A 22,309-nucleotide genomic window follows, 5' to 3' on the forward strand; every position below is an offset into this window, starting at 1 on the left:
TTGTGCATTCAGTTCACAGCTTTGTATTTAGCTGATTCAGGCTGTGTTTCCCGGATATGCTCTACATTGAAACTTCTGATCAGTTCAAATCAGGTTACACAGGAAAAACACACGAATATCTAACAGTTTCATTCTTATTCAATTCAAATGTTCAAACACAAGTCGCATTTCCCATCAGGGACACATACAATTTCAACAAAACCTCACAAAAGAATAAAATAATCACACAATTTTAGGCATGTTTTTACATGTTTATTCACTATCACACTAAGTGCTCCCATTTCAAGATACATTTCATTGCCTTGCTCTTACACTGTTATGTCGTCTGGAGTTAAAGTAGAAAGACAGTTTATGATCTACCAGGTGTGTGTGTGCCAAAACTTTGTCTGACCACCCTCCCCCCAAAAAAATAAAATAGAAAACAACAAAACACATGAAATATAAAGAGAATAAAGAAAACCGATGTCATGTGCAAGAGCCCCTCCGAAGGGTGGGGATGTACTGGTGCCTCAAACTGAGAAGGGCATTCTGCCGACATGATTTCCAGTCAGGAAAGGCTGCTGATTTGGGCTTTATCGGTGTCTTACGGGGTGGGCCATCTTTTATTTAATGGAGGTGCATGTTTGAACAAAATAAAAAGCAAAAAAAAAAAAAAACAACAGTAATGTGGAACCGGGTCTACGAGAAAGGGGTGGGGAGAGGGGAAGAGAGCAAGTAGTGTGGAGGGCAAACAATGGGCTGGATTAAACGATGCTTCCTGTACTGTTAGAGAGAGACTGTGAGGATGTTTGAGAAGGACACTATGAAGTACCAAGAAACCGCTAAGGCTTATTTAATCGAGTGGAGAGGTTCTGCTACTGAGGAACACCAGGATGTCCAGTATACATGCTCCCTTCCTCTGATGACACCCCTGTTCCCACAGCCAAGCACCAACTGGATCCCTAACACACATACAGGTATCCTTTAAGTCAGCTTACTGGGGCTATGTACACTCAGGCACAGGTTTATGTAAAACCACAGGCCTAAAAAAAAAAGAAACTGATTGATCCAACAGAGCTGACCTAGATCAACCCACCCACCCCAAAATCCCCACCTCGGTTCCCCCCCACTTCGAACACCACCACTACCACCCCCTGCAACTCCCACCCTCCTGTGGGTGGGCTCAGTGTGCAGCTCAGCGAATGGTGTATCTGACATAGGGCACTTCCACGTCTTCGTCTGAAAGGTCGTTACAGCATAACTCGAACACCAGGGCTTTCACGTGTTTGCCCAGCTTCTTTTTGGACACCTTCGTCACAATCTCCGTCATCCTGCAGGCCACACAGAAGAGGGATGAGCCAGCGGATAAAACAAACACTCAAAATGTTCCGTGTGCAAGAGAAATAGGAGCGTGTGTGTTATCAAAGAACTACTTACGGCAGCTCCAGCCTCTCTTTAAGTTTGGCAGCAGGCATGAAAAACGAATAGAGCATGGACACTCCCTGAGAAAGCATGGTGATCTCCAACTTATGCTCATTCTGACAAAGACGAGAGAAAAAATAGGGTTAATTGGATGCCAGAAAAAAAAGGGAGGGAATGTGACAAGACAACTTGAGCGTACTTTAAAGTAGTCCAGGAACTGTCGGAGTGTCATCTCTTCCCCGCTGGGCTGCAGCCCTGTGACCTCGAAGCGATCCCACAGCGACCAATCGATTTCATAGTACTGTAAAAGAACAACAGAGTAAGAACTGATGCCAATGATAATGCTAGTTACAGGTAAATGTCACCTGCAAGATTTATAACAAACAGATATTGTAGCTTGCTGAATGTATTAAGAGCAGGGGTAAAGTCATTACTAAAAAAAACCAACACTTTTTATACGTCTCCTCAGCACACACTGAAACCATCAGCATGAGAAGATGAGATGAACTCATTTGCACCCAGGCAGACAAAACACATCCGCCTGGTGCATCAGTATTAGCATGGCTGGATCATCATTGGAGCTCGACAACATTTTAGAACACAAATACTTTCCTACTGTGAGGACTCATTGTACTTTAACCGCACAAAATGAAAAGCGACAGAAACATGTGCCTACCTTGTGTCTTGGGGCAGCGATGGGCTCAGAGAAGGCAAAGAAAGGCAGGGCCAAGTTCATGAAGCCGTTTTTGTACGACTCCAGCTTCTTGTGTCCTTGGACGATCTTCAGGAGCTCCAAGCACACCAGGCCCACCACTGAAGCCGTGGTAGTGGCGATGGCTGGAATGATCTTGCCAGCTATCAGTTTGCTCTGGATTGGATGGGGACGAAGACAAGTGTAAGAAAGAAAGACAAGTACTGTGAGCTGAAGTTGATGTAAAATGCAGTACTCAAATAGCTGAACGCGTGGCCCACCTTGTGCCTGTCTGCAGGAGGAATGTCGTAGTTCTCTGCTCTCAGGTTGGAGGCCGCCACGATGAAGTCCATGTGGAAGTTTGTGTCGTCATCCTGTCAACACATGGCCCACAATTATCATCTGTAGCACGCTAGACAAGGTTAGCGTTGAAAGCTAATCAATCCTGCACAATGCGTTTACTTCCACTAGGTGTTTTAAATTGGCCTTCCTGCACAGCTACAACCAGTTATCTGTTCACACTGTATGCATCGATTGACAGGCTACGAAGTTCATAGTCAATCTATGAAGTTTTGTTGTTCAGACAGTTCCGATGACTTCAATTTGAACAAGATGACTATGTTCTGCAAGTTCAAAGAGGACTACTTAGTTTTCTTACTGACAATGTACCAGCATTAGAATCAAGACCAATGAATCACTGCTGAATGCTTGAATTTTTCAAAATAAACAAAAAACGGAAACGTTTTCATTTCACTGCTGTACCATAAAAAAAACAACAACAAAACATCAATGTTATGTTCTGTCATATCCCAGTGTTATACACAAACAGAAACATTTAGATATAGAAGGTAGGGATGGGAATTTCGACTCATTTCCCCACCGACTAGTCGCAAATTCTATTTGCGACTAGTCGACTAGTCTATAAAGCCAGAAAACCTGCAATTTAGCGGCTGGGGGTGGTGGGGGCCGGCGAGCCCGGCGACGGGCTCCGTGGTCGGGCAACTGGGGCAGACGGGGCGTCTCGGTCTCGCCGCTGAGAGCCACAGGGTCAGGGCAGGGCAGGGCAGCAGAGCGTAAATCAGCACCGTTTGGCAGTATTTTGACGCAGCAGATGACAAGGTCGCCTGTCGGCTGTGTAAACTCGCTGACCCCCAATTCCAGAAAATAGACCTGAAACGAATCTCCAGCGCCGTGGCACGCGCACTTCAGGGACGCGGCGCTGGCGTTCTGCAGTGTGTGCAGTGGAAATTGTCTGATAGAAGAGAATGGGTTCTAAGTGCTGTGCAGTACGATTCAAGAGCGCGGCGCTGCGGCGCTTTCGCGTTATGTGGAAATTCGGGGTTACGCGGGAGCGTTGTCATCTTCCCACTTTACCTTTTCAAACTTTCTTCCCCAAACTGTGTGGCCCTGCCCCCTGCTATGTGTGTGTGTGAGAGGAGGAGGAGCAATTCTCTCCCTGGCTGCTCAGCCTGTTTACAAAGAAGCCGATGCAGAGGCGCGAAGAACAAGGTGCATTAGTAAAATACTAAACGTTTAAATGAGTAGGTGGTTAAATGATTAAACGACTAGTCGCACACATCCCTAATAGAAGGAGAGGTGGTGTACCTTTTCAAAGTCAATGGGGTTGAGTTTGAAATGGAAAGACTCTGAGGAAGGCAACTGGGTCTTCAGCTCTTCCAGTCTGGAGTCATCTGTATCAAAACATCAGTGGTTACTTTCCCCTCAAAGCATGAATAACAGCACACAATGATACAGTTTTAATGAGCAAGTTTCTACCAACAAATCATTCACATAAACAAATCTTAGCTGAATTGTTTGTTTGGTAAATGTCTTATTGCACATGTGAACACATTTGTGTATCTTACCAACAGAGGAATTGCTATTTTGCAGCTCCTGATCAGATACGTGGATTTTAACCCCTGAACGAGGGGTAAAGACCGGCACTTTGACCTCCTGCAAGATCTTAACCACGGCTGCACGATCAGTGCTGCATGGCAGGCTGTACGTCTGGGCAAACAGGTTGGCTGCTGCCATAACATAGTCCATATGGAGCTCCTAAAAACAAAAGCCATTGTTATTTTGAGGGTGGACAAATTAGTTAAGAGCAGGATCACACTTCAAGTAAGTACTCTTAATAACAAATGCAGACTCACATTGCTAGTGCTGAATTCTAAGGGGTGAGGACACCTCTTTGGACCGGACCAGAAGGGGGCACCAGAGCTAGTGAGCTAAAAGAGATGAAGAATTTATACAATAGAAGCACAAAAATGAAACACCTTAACATAGCTAAGATTGGAATTGCAAATTTTGTAATGCATCACTTTTCAAAAAGTTGTTCCTAACCATTGCATGCTTTTACAATACAGACAAGCAGTTGATAAATGACAGAGAGGGAGGTGAGACTTTCCAGACTGTGATTCATGGATGCCCCTTACAGAGCCTCAGTAACAAACTGAGCTCTAAATCAATTAATTAAAACAAAAAACAAAACAAAAACAAAACACAAACATACCTCTGGCAGTTTAAACCTTAAATCATGTGTGCATGGCTTTCTACAGGAGAATAGACAGACTACAGACTGACAAGGTCAGAGAACACCGAGATCACTAGTCTATTGCAAGCCTGAAGTCAGATTCACATCGTGGCACTGTAGTATTTTACAGCATCATCAATTCCACAAGTTACACACACTTTTACAATGTGCACAGTAGGTTGAGAGATTCTAATATGGTGTGATGAATGCAGAATGAGCTGTGGGTTCAACTAAGTTCTTTAAAGAGTTAGAACATGAGCCAGCAGCAGTGGAATTGAAGTCAGACATAAAATGAAATGAACAGGGGAGAAGATGAAGTTTTGATTCCTTTTTTACAAATAGGAAAATCCCCTACCAGGCAGCATGCCTTCAAAGACAGCTGTGCTACCCATCATGCAGTGACCTCAGTTTGTACCTGATCTGGGGGGAAGTTGTGCAGTAGCTGACGGATGTTGTTGCTGTATTGGCACTGCCAGTGGTTGCGAGCCCAGGCCACGCAGTCAGCCCAGCTTTGAGGGCAATCTGTGTTAAGACTCTTGTAAACAGCCTCCAGCACCTCCACAGGCTGAGCTCCTGGAAGCTTCAGGGTACGCTCCATGAACTTGGGGTCTCTGCAAGAAAAATAATCAGAAACCTCAAGCTGGTCTCAACAATGTGAAGAGGCTTCACTTTTGGTTCATTCAGCAGGTATAGATTTGTCTTTAAGGATTAAATAAAGTCTCAAGTACCACAAAAGCAGTTGTGTAATTTTGTACCTTCAGAATTAGGGCGCTTCAAAAAGAGTTACTGTCTGTGGGGTTATTAACACAAAGATGTACTTTTGGCAGTCTGAATAGCTGTCATGATGAGAAAAGTATATCATAAGTACAGAGACGCCACATGGGAGTGACAATAAGGGTAACTTACGTGAGGTACTGCATAGCATTCTCTGGTGGCTGCTTGAACAGCCCCTCAAACTCATCACGTGCCCACTGAACAGAGGAAGACAACAACAGATTTGATTTACTAAATCAGCTGTACAGTGTGTGTAACAGTGTGTGCAGGAGCAGGAAATAATACACAACTCATTTCTCCATGTAATTGTAATAAAAATCTAAGAAGGATACAGTAGTTTTAGAGTAGCAACATTGTTGACTGCTAACTGCTTTAAAAACATTCTTGCAGATAATGCAGAACAGGACAGTGTACAATATATTGTAGATCTGACCCACCAGGTGGAGCCTCTTAAAGAAATGGAGACACCGTTACTTGGTAGGTGTTCATACAAATCGTGACGTTACCAAAACAAGATACTAGCTACTCTCATTTTAAATAACAGTTAAACCATTAAGATGGAAGTCCGCTGTAAGCAGATTGGGGCAACCTGGATACTAGATTTTAGACCTATTTGACAATAATATGGGTTACTGTTAAAGGTTGCAATCTATTCTGACCTAATTGAAGTCCTTTGATGAAGCCAAGTAATTGCATGGCTGTTTCCTGTGTTCGTTAGTTTGAATTCGTAACGCCTATCCTGAGCATAGCAAGAGAGATCTCTGCAGTTTGCAAAGAACCCATTTCATTTATAATTCAAGATTTTTACTTTCCTTGCTCTTCACATTCATCATATATTCTGATTTTGAAGCAAACAGAAGGATCAGTGTTTAAAAGACAAAACAAAAAAAAAGGTACATGTCAAAATGCCCACTGTGTTTCATTCACCTTCAACAATGAACTGATGGTTAATGTAAATCCTCCACCCCTCACTTTGCATGCATCTTATGGTATATGCATCTACTGACCTGCAGTGTGTGTTCAATGGCATTTGGGAAGTTCTTGAGGGTACAGATGGGGATGGACTTCTCAGGTGGGTCTTGACTGGAGCTGTAGGACTCTGTGAGGAAGGGGATCACGACCTGCACGTTGCCTTTGGTACCCAAAGTACCCGATTCCAGTAAGGGTTTACGGTAGTACACACACCTCCGATCCATATACATACCTGAATATTGGGCCCACATGCAAAGAAAGACATTCAAGGACACAAGTTGGTGAAAAGACTTTTTAACATTAGCATCCTGGATCTAATTTTTAAGTCTGGATGTGCTCGCTTCATGAAAACCGCTTAAACTGAATTTTTAATCGACTTACGAGCATCAACATTGTCCAATGCATTAGCAACTCCGTCAAGGCTTTCAAAGAAGTCATCGTCATAGACCCTCTCTGTGTCTGGGCCCACTCTGTTCTGGTGACCTGTGATCCTAATGGAGGGGTTCATCTGCTTCACTGCAGCAGCAGCTGTGTCACTCTTCATTTTCTGTTACCACAGATGCATACAAATAACATTAGCAGTCCAAGATTATCACCAGGATCACATCTGACCAAATTAACACAGAAAATTAAAGATGCAGAAAATATGTAATGTGGTCAAAGTTGGCTATACACGAAAACGTGTTGTGGGAAGTAACCTTTTGTATACACGAGGCCTTTAATTGTCATAGTAGCACCTGAAAGGACATTCCAACAACATTCATGGCTTACAGCTGAGTTCCTACAACCAGTTGCTTTGGAAACATAAACCCAAATTACCTTTCTGGTAATCAGACATCAAACAACCGTCATCTTCAAATCTAAATCAGCACTCTAGTACCATTTCAGTGAAAGTCGCACTGAGTAACATTTCCACAAAGCTTTCAACACAACAAATCTGAGCTGCATGCTTCTGAATTAACAAATAGGAGTGCACAAGATCACAACATACTTTGGGTTGTGTGTAGCAATTTGGAAAAGGCTTTTTTTCACTTTTCAGCACCAACGATGGTCCAGCATTCATTTATACATCTATTATGAACTGAAACATCCATAAAAATAAAACTTCACTGAGATAAAAACAGGTTAGTAGCTTATATTAATGAGATTCATTGCTAATGAACAAAGTCTGGGTTCTGACAAGACATTAACATAAGGTTGAAGTTCAGTTTGTTGCCTCCAGCTGTTTGTAGAAGTCATTCCCTTGAGTTCATTGATTTACGCACATGCATAGCAGCAGAAGCTTCATTAATTACTTATAAATATTAATTAGGAGGACGCGATGGGTCAGGATCTGACGGGAAGTCACACTGTGCACTTCTCCTCACTTCAGACAGGTGAACTGTCACACAGAGTGAGTTTGTCAGCTACAGTTTAATCATATTTTTACACAGCAGCTGTCCTCAGGTTGAGTCTTGAGCTCAACCACAGCTGTCAGGATCATTTTACTTTACTGCTCCAAAATCAACAATAGGACTGAAATTTTTAAATCACAGATAAACTCGGCTATTTAGTTGTGCGGATAGTTTGATAAACCTACTATGAGTTTAGATTTAGTCTAAACATTTTATATATCACTTGATGTACGGTCCAATCTCTTTGACAGATCAGTGAAGCCAGCAGTGTTACATATTAGATGAAATAGGCTATAATGTCAGCCATGGATAAACGGAGGCTAATAATGTCACCCAATAGGAATAGTGTTCCAGCACCAGCCTGTACTTTGAAAGGTCACTGTACAATAAGTCATTGTGGCCCTTGGCATTCCAGTTTCTCCTCATACTTGGTGCAGCTGCTACCAAGCGGTAGAATTCACACACAAAATAAAGAGTAATGCCAATTCTATCACGGTTAGCAAGGGGCTAAAGAATTCCGCTAAACCAAACTCTCAAATCCAAGCATATATAAAAGAGCCAACTTTTAAGTTTTTTACCCACAGTATGAATTTTGTTTGACCGGATAACATACTGACATGTGGGTGCAAGTCACAACTTAATGTATAGTTTAAGTGCACTCAAGAGCAGTTCTAATAAACACATGATCCATATACAGCACTGCTTGGAAATATTACAATCAACAAATAAATGGCCAACTCGTGTGCACTTCCAGCACCCCATCTACCAACACACAGGGCTGAGGAAAGATGATGACACTGACCGTAACATCTGAGGGTCTGAAGAGGAACTGTCTATTGAGATTGGATTTCTCTATGGTGTCCATGTCTGTCACAATGACCTCACCCTCCCCACTGGCCAGTCCAATCATGGCAAAGTTTTTCAACAGCTCACAGCCAATGGCACCAGCTCCAACCTAAAACGATTGAAGATCCCCCAGTAAGTTATTAAAAAAAAGTACATATAGATAAAAGATTCCATTATATATTCCATATTAAGACACAATTTTACAAACACCATTTAGATGTACATATTTTACTATATTTCAGTCAATGTCAGAGAAATTCCATTGTGGATGGATAAGGCAGTTGTCTATACTGTCAAACAAGTCCCATAAAAACACACATCCACAGTATACTCTAGGATTTTACAAAAATGACAGATGCAAAAGCACACACAACAGTATTTAGATGTTTACTTTGGGACAGAGAACTGGATTTATTTTACATAAAAAAAGAAGAAGACGGCTGACCACAAAACTTTCTGACAATGAAAAAAAAGCCAGAGCAGCATGCAACTGGCCTTGAATGTGAAGGTATTTGTCAGTGTCTACAGCAGCTGTGAGAGAAATGTATGGTTCAATTTAAAACAAACGAAAAGGGCTTAGAAATTTTCTCACACAACTGAGCACTGCAGCTTTTAACACAATTCAAGCAGTTACAGACTAGGTACACCTATAGCCTGCTGCAAAATTAATCACAGTGCCCTTGTTCAAAGTAATGAAGAAACATGTCACCTTGTATGCCATTATGGATCATTAAATTGTAATTAACAGCTCGACACCGTATGGTTATAATAGACCCATTGCTTTTTTGGGGTCGTTTTTATGGATTTTTTTTAACAGAAATATATAGAACACAGGCAGACTTTTTTTTTTTTTTTTTTTTTAAAACCTCCCTTAGCAACAGGACACTAGAGGAAGTGCTGGAAATATTTCCATTGGCGGACTCACCAGGAAGTAGCGCTGTTTGGCAAGCATATCCTGCAGCTTGGTTCCAAACACTGCAATCTGCCCATCATACCGACAGTTCCTCTGGGAGACAAACAAAGAGGCAGACGACAAGTTTAACACCCCTATATTTCATCATTATGTGCATTTGTCCTCAGGAAAGCTCCGAACACTTACAGGGGCACACTCTTCCTTCGTGAGTGTGACTCCTTCCTCTTCGGCCAGGCACTCCAAGGCATCGAAGTACAGCCACTGCATTATAGGCATAAATTTCCCTGTGCATGCCTGAAAGAACAGAGAGGATGTGAATATAAAGATCTGTGTGGGCCCAACGTTTTCACTAAAATCGAAACAAGTTATTGGAGTACAGGCTCAAACATGTTTAATCACAGATAACAGTAAAACAACTCCATACAAGCACTGATCATTCATTTCCTCAACTTACATACTAGCATACCCAAAAGATGACAGTATAAGACAAAGAAACACAATTACAACAGAAACCGTAGGACCTGCACACAGCTTCTCACTGACCTTCATCACTTCCTGTGCAGCCAGACCCCCAATGAAGGCATTGACTGGGGCCAGATCACCAGCAGCGACATATGACAACTTTTTCATAAGAGCTTCATCCAGCTGCTCCACTTTGGCTGACCCTGTCTGGGCAGAGTTCACCTCCTTGGCCAATGTTAACAGCTCATCGCCGTCAGTCTGGAAAGAACACAGCTCAGCGTGTTAAACACATTCCCCAAAAACACTGACTCTGTACTGACTTTACATTTTGTCCTTCTGTGCAGCACAATTATTAATGTGTAGTTCTGCAGTTAGTTCAGCTTCCACACTAAGATAAACGGGTCTATTACCTATTTTAATTGAAAGAAATATTACTTAAGATTTCAAAATACTCAGAATAGTGTTAGGGTTAGATGAAGTGAATGGGCATTATCAAAACATGACAAGAGACTTGAGCTTTATCCATAATTATAAAAGTAACGTAAAGCAACTTCGATATTCTAATAAACGGAATATTTACATCATCATGAGTGAGCTTACCTGACACCAAGGAGCAGGAAGGTGGTTGTGTTTCTTCTGGAAGGCATGAATAGCCTGGAAGCCCACATGCAGCTGTCCTGGACGATCAAACTTGGCAAAGTCTGTCATCAAGAACTCTGGTTCAGCCATAGAGGAGGACAGAGGTTTCTGTACAGGAAATAAAAGCATGGCAGTGAGATGACAGCTAAAACATCAGCACTGTGATGACATTCAATATTTTGCTAATTAGTGGCAAAAATTGGGGGGGGGGAAGAACATCAAATTCAAAATGAGACACTCTACAGATGTAAGATTTACCAACAAATAAGTATTTGTATAAAATCACTGCTGTGTCACCATGATGTAACATATTACAGAAAACCGCAGCCACTTACAAAACTGATCTTCTTGGGCATCTTAACCTGGGAAACGATTCCTCCTCTTACATAATCTGTAAAGCCAGTTGTGTCACAGATGCTGAAGGTGTATGGACCTGGAAAAAAGAGCAAGATGTGTACATTTCTAAAAGCCATACCCAGGCAAACAAAAACTTGGCGTTGACTTGAAAATAAACAGGTCTTACCCAGAACTTTAATTTCCACTGGCTGGTAGCCATTGAGCTCCGTCATACCCTGAATCTCTGTGAAGGTAACATAGTCTCCACTCTCAAAGCCATGGCGAGCTTCATCCAGACATGTCACCACACCTTGCTTGTCCTGGACAAATCAAGAACAGTCAACTTTTCCGCTCGAGTCATAGGTGTATTGAAACCAACTTATCGAAAAAAAAAGATTGTGGCTTGAAAAACATTCAGGACCGATGAACTAACCTTGGTGATCATGGAAATCATGGCACTCAGTGGCTGCTCTCCATTGGTGTCATACACGATCATCTCCTCCCCAAAGTCACAGAAAAGCTGGCTACAAAACACAATACACATACATGTTAGATGCAGACAGACAAGTGGGTATAAACTCCTTGGGAACTCTTAACAAAAGGTCAATCTTACCCAAACAGACCACGTGTGTCTGCAATAATCAGCTTGATTCCTTTGCCGTGGCAGAGCTCCCCCACTTCCTGCTGCTCATCCAGAGTTGAGTTAGTCAGGACTACCACCTAGGTTTCAAGGGAGACAAATTATAACATGTATTCATTTCCTTCCAAATGCCAAAATGCCTAAGGAAAGTGCTTCGACTTTCACTTGTACCTGGAACTTGGCTAGGTAGTCTTCGTTGAGTGCTCCAGTGTAGGCAGTCACAGGAACGTAGTTGTTGAGTTCAGCCAGACGGGGCTGACTCACCTCTGCCCTGTTCTTCCCCAGGTCCTCCTCCCTTAAGTAAAACTAAACACATAAAAATGTAGAATATATAAGTTAACATTAGTGGATCAATGTCAAATATGTCAATATAGTAGAGTTGAGATCACATTATCTCAAAGACGGCTTCAGTGTAAACCAAGGTTTATGAGGCTTTTATTTTGGAAAAACTTCTCTACCAATACCGAAATACCAAAATAGCCAGATCTTTTCCGTCTCCTCTTGTAGCTGGCTGACAAATTGGGGACATCGTTTAATCAGGGAAGGAAAAATAGACACTATTTAACCATGATGTATGGTCTGTCCAAACCACATACTGGATGGTCGAATGGGATTAAAGCCCCCTCCACTCACACCTTTCTGACACGAAACAGACGGTAAGAGGGAAGCCAGACTTTGTACTTGCCTTTATTCATTTGCTACTCAACTTTCTGTGGCGCTTCTTCTGCATCCAGCACAAAGCAATGCTATCATATCTCTCAGGAGAGTACATCTTCTTCAGAGTGCATGATCATCTGTGCATTTATCCCTTTCATGTCTCCCCTCTATTTATGACGGCCACCTTTTAACTCAACTTCTCTGGTTGCTCGGAAGCACATTTATTTTTCCAACGTGGTCAGACAATGTCTTGAGAACAATTTCCGAGAGACCATAATACGTCGCATAATGTGTTTGCAGGTTAGATATTGCTGGTCCAGTTGCGGTTCATACTGGCTTTGTACAAACAAATCATTAAGTTATAAATCAGGCCACACATGAGAAAAATCTAATTCTGTTGAGACGGCAGGTCAGTCTATATTATGTGCGATTATGTATATATTCATGTTCTCATTATGTGCATCATTAGTAGGTCATTACTGGAGGCTGCAAATAAATTGCATGTCATAAATAATGACAAACACGCACAGGCCAGATGAAGGTGAGGCAACTTGTATAGAAATATAACAGGCTGGTTACTGTTGAACTACTCTGTCCTTGTAATGGACTTAACGATTTGACAAAGAGGGTAAAAAAAACAAAAAAACAAAACTGTTTAAATGCCTTTTGACTGCTCACAATAAAATCCCTGTGCTTCCATGCTAAGGTAATACATTACCATGGTTACAAAACAATTTGCTTTAACACTGCAGGTACAATTACTTCCTGAACAAACGCAGCAGGCATTATTTGTCATCTATTTTTTTAATTCATACTAAAGTCTCAGATTTGGTATCAAAACATGCACTTGTTCCTTTTGCTTTCCAAACCCACAAAAAAAAACGCAGCACAGTCCATTTGGAACTGAAATCATGTTTCTTAATAATCATGTTGTCTTGGTTCACATCAGGGTTCCACTGTCGGTCTCCCTCAACAACCCAGACAAATCAAATCAAGAAAAAAATAAATGAGAATTTTATCCAAACCAAAGGATTATCTTAAAAAAAACTGCCATAGTCAAACCACTTAATCTTCATGTTTAAATATTTGGTTTGTCACTTCCTGACGTACAGTTTTTTGTTGCTTTTTTTTTTTTTTTTTAAATCGACAAATAATTTTACTTTGGTAATCAATCCCATTTTCCCTCACAATGTTTTCAACAATACACTGCATTTCAGGCATATCCAGGCAGACGAGTTTTTTTTAAAGCTCTGCTGGAAGACGATACAAGAGGAAGAGATGCCAATAAAGTAGATGGAGATTCGTTTTTAGTTTTAGTTGAGGGTAGACAAAGCCTGAAAGCCAGTGGTTGATTAAACAACACCCCCTATACAAGCGTAACGACATGTGAGGTAAGGGACAAAAATATACACAGGACATTCAATTCACTTTGAATGAGAAATTCACTGGGGTATGTGGTAGCTGTTGAAATATGAAAATTTAAATATATAAAGTTTAGCTCCAACTGGATGAACACTGATACAGCTGACATGCATCGCTGATCACAAGCATACACTTCAAGCATTCACTTTCTTCTCAGAAAAAAAAAAAACTTCTGTCATGAGCCTTGCAAATTCATTCTTAAGGAGTGGATTCACACATTTACCTGCCTGGCCCTAAACAGACACATAAGAATTGAAGATCTCTGGCTAGAAGCCCAAAGCAATCTAACCCACTGTAATGATGTCCTAAAACAGGCTTTGGCTGTGCTGCGATTATGACCCAGGAAGAGGCCACCCACTGATAAATCTGGGTCAGCCGATGGTTAGCAAGGGTGGGGGTGGCTGCAGCACGCTTTTTGGATGGCAACAATACACCACTACGTGTGACTCATAAAAGATACAGCCACACTGCACATTGGAATCAGGACCAAAGAACAAAGATAAATGCCCAGTAAAGTATACTGACTGAACCTGACGCATAAATTACTGTGCTATTACAAAACAGAATCATCTGTACATGCATCCACGCACCTGAGAAGAGAGATCTCTCCATTCTGCAACTCCTTGATCATGCACGGTGACACTTCTAACTCCTCCCAGGATGACGTTCTTGGCAATCTCGACACCGAGACCTCTCATACCAGAGATGAGGACATTGGAGTTCTGCATGCGCTTCATAGCGTCATGGCCCAACACGTAACTACGGAAATGCAGAAAGAAACATTGGCACTGTTGTTAAACTACCAGCCCAAAAATGAACATGAAACTTTCAAATTACAGGACGGTAACTTACAGTTGTCTGGAGTACAGGCCTTCATCAATCTCAGCATCATTGCCATTCTTAGCCATGCCCTAGAGAGTGACAGCAGGACGTGTAATCAGTCTATGTTAAAAGTTCTACCAACAGTGTAGGGCAGATGTGTTTGTACTTACGTTGGCAGGTGTGTGGGACAGATCAGTTCTGACAGAGTTAGAGGAGGAGCAGTGGGATCCCGTCTTCGTCTCTGTTCCTGACAAGCGACGCTTCTTGGACAGCGGCGAGCTGGACATCTGTCATTTAAGGCAGAACAGCATGCTCAGGTATGCTGCCAATTGGTACTTTCTCTAAAACTAATCTAACTATATTCATTTGCTTACAATGTACAAAATAATATAATTTAAGCATGGGAACATTTAAACCACTCAAGGAAGACAAAGGAAATCCAGTGTCCACATGTTTGCAATTTGGTGGTCATTTTTAAAAGACAATCGCTTCAAATTGATATCAGCAAGAAAAACTGCTCACAATTCATTCCATTGGTTCCATCTAATGAGCATCCAAGCTAGATGCTACCCAATCCCCTTCATGTTGAAGAGAGAGGATTTTTAGACTAGAGAGCAGCTGGGCTGGCTACAGGCCAAACAAATCTGCTAGAAAACGAACTGAGCCTGGGAAGAGTCATGAATAGCAGCATTATCACTTCTTTTCATGCTCAGAGACAACACGCGTTTGTTTATGTACTTCTATTGTTTATTATACCGATATTTAAGGACCGCCAACATTGTGTGCACAAAAACAGCTGAATCATTAAAAGTTCACTGCGGTAAAGTGAGCAATACCTCATACTGGCTCGCAGGTGTGGACACAAGAGCCACACTGTGCAGCTGTAACTATACTTGGTAGGAAGACATAAAAGGACGTGCTGATTGGCGATAGTAATCTTGTTAAAAATTAACACTCAAACATATTGCGATTACTGAAATACTACGGACAAGCCTTGTGGGGAAGTGAAAAAGGCCGCAGTGTGTCGAACACATTGACCGAGTAGCGAACATTATCGGGCACAATTTCCGCATCAAATGCAGCTAACTTGCTTCCGTGCGCAAAGCCAGACAGAACAGCTCAGATCCGCAACTTCAAATAAAAAAAACACAACGAGTTGGACTGGATCGCACACAAATACAACGATCTAAAATAGTTACCTTTCATTGTAATCCTAACAAAGTCGCTTTCGACAAAAAAGAAAATGAAGGCATCCATCATGATACAGCAAAGCCGCCCGGCAGTTACTGTAGTTTGCAAAAACCCTAATACAAAACGTTAGCTGCTAACAATCCGTTTAAAGCTTTCGACTTGTAAGAAATATACATCGACTGTCAGTTAACAGCACCGATTGGAAACCGATTAAGCGGGTTCCTTGCCACTAATTAGTTAAGTGATTTGGCCAGTGGACAAAGACAGAACATTAATAACTTAGAGGCAAGAAAACACCAGGCTGCCAGCTTATCCATTAGCAGCTTGGCCTAGGCCTGTATTACCTTCAGTGCGGAACACAACTTTACAAGCTAGCAGCTGTAGCTATGTTGCAACCTATATGCTAAAGAGAGCAACGGGCTGATTTGACAGCTAACTACCGCAGCACCTTTACCGACAAGGCTTCACGTCTAAGAACCTGACAAACACCACCTAACTTCATCTCTCGACATGAGCATTTTAGCGAATGAACGTCAAGCGACTCCACTCGTGCTCCCATTGATTTCTCTTTTCTTACCAATAATCCTTCTCGGTCCCTTCCCAATGCGAACCCGCTCCTCTCCCGCAGTGTGTAGATGTCAGTAGTAAGAACGATTGTAAATTCGACGATTTGTACCGAGAAAAGAAACGCGATGCGAAATTAGGATGGTCTGCACTATATTGTCGAGTCACTATGTCGTTGTGCCGAGAGTCTCTCCTATGTAATTGCGTTGCTGGCTTTGCGACTGCAGACGGGAACAAAACCAAAATGGCAGATGGGGAGAAAGGGGCGGAGGAGCCGTGACGCATGGGCTGAAATATTCAACAGGAAAGGGTGGCTGTGAGCACGCTGCTCAGCCTGGTCCTCAGCCCATTGGCCGCTCAGCCGAAGCCAACGAGCATTCATCCCGCCCCTGCTACCAGAAGATGCATGCCATGTATATTACTGTACAATGAACTGCAGGACCTCCAGCAATCCATGTACCTTGCGATTCTAAAAACGCGCTCGGGGCACGTCTCACGCAAGTCCATGAAAAGAAACTTCCAAACGCGACCTATTTTATTTCTTTTTTCTACATCTCTCCGAAAGAAATAGCGACAAAACACCAGTCTACGTGTGCTGAATGAACTCCATCAATAACAGCACCTTTGTTTGAGTCACAGCTTAGCGAGAAGTCGTGGCGTTGTGGTACTAGGCTGCATGCACGAAGCTTATGCCAAACGTGTCCCAACGCGTTATTATACAAGAAATCTGGAGAGTACAATCAACCTGGATGTATTCACATTGTACTGTAACACCATGTGGTCTATTGGGGGTGAGAATATTACTGTGCTTTCCCCACGAGTTCAGCCATTGCCACTAGTCAGGTGTGATAGTGCTGCAATGAATGAGACAGGTACAACATTAGGTACGTTACTCGCTAGCTAAAGTGATGCTGAGCGTCTGGGCCTTCAGTCACATTGAGGTTAGGGGTGAGCATTCCTTGCAGAGGAGTATTGGGGGAGGGGGTGCCTGGCAAATGACAAAGGCCCAGGAAAAGAGTGGGCCGCATATATCGAAGGGATCCCCTATTCAGGTCTTCTTAGTACAAAATGATAAAAAACACAAATTTTTCCTCCATTCTATCGCCACTGAAACGCGTGAATATCAATAATGCCAGACTAACAGGCTGCCTAACTTGACACGCTTTAACAGAGACTACGTTACTGTGGTAACACCGATAACCGTGCTATCGAAACGTTAATCTAACAAACTGCACGTAGAAAGAAGAAACATCGCCAGTAGGTTCTACATTCCGTGATGCAAGTTAGCTACTATATGTTCCCTCAGCATAGCATTAAATTTGTGTTTGCAGCAACTAGCTACCCAGCTACCATTTACGTTATTTATCACACATTTATCAACACAGCACTCATTCTCACAAAATGTGCAAATGCTAATTTAACGTTAACAGTTACGTGACAGTGTCTTGTTAGCGACCGTTAGCCGTGCGGAGAGCCGAGATGGTTCAGTTAGCCGACGGCAACTAACGTTAACGAGTACCAATAACGCACATCAAAAGACTGCGTAGTTGTTAGCTTGACTGTGGCTAGCTTTCAAGCTATCTAGCCACCCAACGACTTTTTCCCTTCTTGTGCCGCTGTTAGCTAAGTAGCTAACATTAGCCAACTAGCTGGGGCTAACATTATCAAGAAGAGCTTACACAAGTGTGCAGAACTTACCACATCCGATATTACTCGGCCTGATCTGTAGTATTAAAATCGGCTCCTGTTTAAGCAAGAAACCTAACAAACAACGTGACAACTCAAGACTGCCGCTGACTGCAAACTGAAAAGTGTGTCAGGGTGGCGGGCTCTGTGTGAGTTTTTCCGCTGGACGGCTGCCTGCCCGGCTGTTCCCGAACCGTTTCCCCTCACTCTATTTCAGTTGAAAGCAAAGCAAAGCAGCAACATGTGCACGTTACAGGCACAACCATCATTCCGGTTCAAAGGGTTCACCAAAAACCTGAGTCTGATTATTTGTCTCAAGCACATTTTTAAAAATCCCCATTAATGTTACCCACCCAATTTACAAGATAAAGTGTATAGAATTTTATACTGTTGTGTGGTTTATTCGTATGCTAACAGTTTTGAACCGAGACTATTTGTCACCCCCACCGTTTTATAATTATGAACTGACCCAAAATACACGCGCTGCTTTATGGGACATGTAGGCATTGGGCCTCTGAGAACTCATTGGATAACAGTTTGTCCAGCACAAGCAGCAAAAAAACAACGCACAGTTGAAAATCGATCATCATAAAGAGATTTAAAACACAAAACGTTTTGAAGTGTATCAGTTCACATTCAGAAATTCTTTATCAATAACAAAACTCAAGATCTAGTTCTTTTTTTCCAAACTTTTATTGAAAGACTTGCAAACAAAGCACAGTTTACATAGTGACAGAGCAGTGGAGGTCTAGACGTGTTTAGGAGAAAAGCACAGTACCTGGTTTTACATACACCCAAAAGCAGAATGAAATTCAAAAGGACATTTATTTATGATTAAAAAGGTGCAAATAGACAGGACTGTCCAATTAACAGTAAGCCTACCAAATAAATGTGCCAACAAAACTGTAGAGAAACAAAAAAAAACTAAATTTTTGGAGAACTTTGGAAAAGGAAGAAAAATGTATATTTGTATTATGTTATTGCAAAGCCTTTGTACAATATCTTTCATCATCTTCTTGTCCCCCCCGCCCCAAGCTCTCCGATAGGTGTGGAGCAACTCACAAGACTCTTGAGTAACAATTCAAGTTTCAATACACTACATAATAAAAGAAATCTCAATTTCCAGCAGCCCGTGGAATGGGTTGGTCAGTTCAGTCTCACAAAATTTCTGTACAACCATGTGACTCCAAGCCTCATAATACAATGAATAGCTACATAAATAAAAAGGAACTAAAAATAACGAAATGGAGTCAGTTGCTCTAAAAAAAAAAAGTAAATGTCCTTTTGTATATGAGGAAGTTTATATTGTGGGAGCAAAGAATAAGGAACCTAGTGTTTTGTATGTATTTACAGTTAGTAGGGAATTCAAATCAACCCTTGCTCAGCTGTTATCTCTATTAGTTAAGAGATGTATCACACTTTCTCCTATTTCTACTTCATAATTTGGCCAGAGTGTTTGGATTCCAGTATGAGGTGGTTTTGTGGTGAACATTTAGGCACACAGTCTAGATTTGAAATATAAACAAGCCTTTGAGAGCTAGCGTTCAGAGAGAGATGCAGTACTCTTCACTCCCCCTGGACTCCAGTCATAAGAGTGTCTGAATGCCAATGGGGTAAATTTCTCCTAAACAGTCAACTGCTATGAACACACAGCCAAACCAGACAACACTGTATGGTTACTTTTCTTGTGAGGAGCGAGTGGATGATACTTCTGGGTGAGACAGTCATTAAACCCTCAAGTTTAAATGAAAAATGCAGTGTTCCAGGTGTTTTTGCATTGGTATATGCATCATGCGCACGTGATTCATAGCCCCCTACTCATCCCAGCTCTGGATGACTGGCTGGGATGAGCAGCACCCCTTTGTCCATCCCTGTCTTCCTGCTCTCCCACAGCCTGGGGTGAGGTCTGTGTGGGGGGAGAGGGTGGGGGGTAGGAGGGAGGAGGGATAGTAAGGCGAGGGAGAGACGGCAGTGCAGGTCTAGGAGAGGTGGGAAGGGGTGGAGGAGTGGACGAGGTGGCAGCTGAGGGGCGTTGTGAGGGCCGTGCACGGGAGGTGGCGGGAGAGGTGTGCGTGCTCCGGGCACGTGATGGTTCAGCAGGGCAGTCACTGATTTGCTCCAGCAGTGAGGGCATGTCTCCCTCGATCTTCTCCAGCACGGCGGCCATTTGCTTTTCTATCTGCTCGATCACGCTGTCCATCTGCCAGTCGCTCGTAGTGCTGCCTCCCCCTCCTGCATGCGGCAGCCCGGTCCCGTACATCCCCATCCCTCCTCCATGCGTATACAGTGTACTGTATGGACTCCCGTAGCCCCCTGCAATGCCCATCCCCACAGCCCCAACTTCTGGGTTGTATGGCGTGGCATGGCGACCCAGACTAGCAGAGCTACCCACTGCATAACAACCCTGTCCTGGGGCAGCACCTGCCCTGGCCAGGCTAAACTCAGCACTGTGTCTATCTGTCCTCCTGGCATCTCTGTCTCTTCTACCACTGGGACTAGCATCACCCCGTAATCTAACTCTTAGTCCTACATCCACTTCAGCTCCGGGCCCCATTGCTGGACTGACTGGTACTGCCACTGACCTCTCTGCTACTGCCTCGGGTACTTGCGTTTGACACCAACTTCCATCAGTTTCGTCCTTCTGCTCGCTTTGCGTGGCTGGTCTCTTGTCTGGTGAGGTTGAGGCAACAGCAGGAGCTGTAGGTGGAGGACCATGAAGTGTTGCAGCCATTTTACGTTTGCTGCTGGGATCAGGGGAGGCGGTTGTGTGTTTCTCGTCAAGATTAGTGCCTGATGAACTGTCAAATAGCTTTGAGGTTTCAGGGGTCTGCTTGGTTTCTGGAACAACTTTATGCTGACCTAAATTGGCAGCCATTTTCCTAGTTCCATCACCTGTTCCCTTTCTTGCACCAACCTTGTCCTCCAGTACAACTCTGGGGGCTGCATTTGATTGCCCGACAAAGTCCTGAATATCTGAAGGGGAAACTCCTACAGATGGGCCAATAGATGACTTTACCTCACCCTGTTTTTCTCCTACCTTAGTTGTCCCCTCGTCCTGGTCCACACCTGCTGGGGTATTCTCAACAGTAACCTCTAAAGACACACTACTTGACGTCACCCCTCCATCACTTGTCCCTTTATCTCCCTCATCGCTTGTCCCCTGGGAAACACCCCCTTCACCATCTCCTGCCTCCTCACCGCCCTGAGCCTCGGCTGAACTGTCAATCAGTGCCTCTGAGTTCTTCAGTCGCTGCATGAAGGTGGTGACACGGATTGCTTTCTGCAAAACATAGAGACAAAGAAAAGCAAGACAGGGATGGCAGAGGTAGAGCGAATTAGATTTGCTGTCAGAGGCACTTTTCACAAACACCAATACTGACTTGTTTCCCTGCTAAAAAAAAAACGTTGACACCGTAGTTGGTTATGGAAAAGCTTCAAAGACAAGCTTTTGACAAAAAGCCTGCCAAGGCAACATGATTTGGCATCATCATCGTAAGCGCTGAGATGTGATTTGTGTGAAGTGAAGAAAGATTAATGCCAGTTGTTTACTTCCAGGAGGCTATGACATAGAGTACCCTGGTTTAAATCAATCGCAAGACTCATTCTCCCCAAGAATCTCCTTAACTGCTTGTTGACTGGAAAAGGTAAGTGAACAGACGTGATAATCTCCTTCTGCAAACATTCATTCATCCAATTCCTTTTGATCTACAAACACTGAAGGAGTTGAGGAAAATGTGTGAGCTTAGTAGTTGCTTCTAAGCCAGGGCATTGAATTCCCTTGAATTCTCTGGAAGTGAAAAGCCATTTGGACACAGAAATGTCACTGAACACAATATGACTTATGTGAGCAGGTGTAGAGGTTCAAATATGACTTTGATGTAACAACATTGTGGGGCTATGAGCCAGGATTCACGTAAGAGGAATGTCAGAGGGCCTTAGAGTTCAAATCACTGCAGTTCAACAGTCCACAGTGGCCCACAACCCTCATATCCTTTCCATTCCTGCCTCTCCTTATCTACACTAAATAACTTCATCCAAAGGTAATGAAGAAACCATCTTCCCTGTTTGCTGATCAATATCTTGTTTTAACCCACCTAGTTCTACAAACTAGTGCAGATGAGGAGGAGGAAAGGAGCAGAGCAGGCCACTTTGAACATCTGGGTCTATATCCAATGAAGAAAAGTGGGGCAGAGTGGATGGATCTCTTCTGGGACAGGCAGAGTGACAGTGGGCAGGAACAGAGCTTGAGAAGAGCTTCAACAGAACTGACATGATCAATACATCTCCCGGGCGACTTAGGCTTAACTTGTTTCAGAATTGTTTGATTACTGTGGTCAATTTCACCTTCAAAAATCCTCTTTATCAT

General features: G+C 42.9%; 2 protein-coding genes and 1 non-coding gene across 4 annotated transcripts in view; all 3 read right to left on the bottom strand.

The window, feature by feature from the left end:
• Positions 1 to 230: 230 nt before the first annotated feature.
• uba1 (ubiquitin-like modifier activating enzyme 1) lies at positions 231 to 18,171 on the bottom strand. 2 transcript variants are annotated; one of them, XM_022191805.2, is made up of 26 exons: positions 17,956 to 18,171; positions 14,673 to 14,789; positions 14,533 to 14,591; positions 14,271 to 14,439; positions 11,773 to 11,907; positions 11,575 to 11,681; positions 11,395 to 11,485; positions 11,149 to 11,281; positions 10,961 to 11,058; positions 10,587 to 10,733; positions 10,068 to 10,244; positions 9,711 to 9,818; positions 9,537 to 9,617; positions 8,568 to 8,720; positions 6,753 to 6,918; positions 6,407 to 6,603; positions 5,532 to 5,596; positions 5,041 to 5,236; positions 4,246 to 4,320; positions 3,958 to 4,147; positions 3,698 to 3,783; positions 2,374 to 2,466; positions 2,078 to 2,269; positions 1,601 to 1,702; positions 1,417 to 1,517; positions 231 to 1,310 (listed from the first exon to the last, which is right to left on the bottom strand). In XM_022191805.2, the coding sequence occupies exons 2-26, from the start codon at positions 14,787 to 14,789 to the stop codon at positions 1,175 to 1,177; spliced, it is 3,174 nt and encodes a 1,057-aa protein (XP_022047497.2). In that variant the 5' UTR covers positions 17,956 to 18,171; the 3' UTR covers positions 231 to 1,174. The 2 variants fall into 2 exon arrangements, with proteins under 2 accessions (XP_022047497.2, XP_022047496.2); XM_022191804.2 differs by lacking the exon at positions 17,956 to 18,171 and adding an exon at positions 16,271 to 16,510.
• On the bottom strand, positions 1,862 to 1,982 carry LOC127534607 (small nucleolar RNA U6-53/MBII-28). Its single transcript, XR_007942850.1, has one exon. It is a non-coding gene; the product is annotated as a small nucleolar RNA U6-53/MBII-28 (small nucleolar RNA).
• Positions 18,172 to 18,617: 446 nt separating the features above from the next.
• The window catches only part of camkvl (CaM kinase-like vesicle-associated, like), a 43,631-nt gene continuing 39,939 nt past the window's right edge, over positions 18,618 to 22,309 (bottom strand). The window contains exon 11 of the mRNA XM_022191802.2: positions 18,618 to 21,223. Coding sequence (XP_022047494.1) covers positions 19,748 to 21,223 — 1,476 coding nt within the window. The 3' untranslated portion in view covers positions 18,618 to 19,747. The remainder of the gene's footprint in view (positions 21,224 to 22,309) is intronic.

The sequence above is a fragment of the Acanthochromis polyacanthus genome, chromosome 6 (assembly GCF_021347895.1).
Source record: "Acanthochromis polyacanthus isolate Apoly-LR-REF ecotype Palm Island chromosome 6, KAUST_Apoly_ChrSc, whole genome shotgun sequence".
NCBI lineage: Eukaryota > Metazoa > Chordata > Actinopteri > Pomacentridae > Acanthochromis > Acanthochromis polyacanthus.

Excerpts from the sequence above, each read along its gene's own strand:
- uba1 (XM_022191805.2), bottom strand. The coding sequence starts at position 14,789 with ATGTCCAGCTCGCCGCTGTCCAAGAAGCGTCGCTTGTCAGGAACAGAG. Across the intron at positions 11,486-11,574 it reads GACACACGTGGTCTGTTTGG|CCAGCTTTTCTGTGACTTTG; the intron begins GTAAGATTGACC and ends TGTGTTTTGTAG. Across the intron at positions 1,311-1,416 it reads AAAGAGAGGCTGGAGCTGCC|GATGACGGAGATTGTGACGA; the intron begins GTAAGTAGTTCT and ends TGTGGCCTGCAG.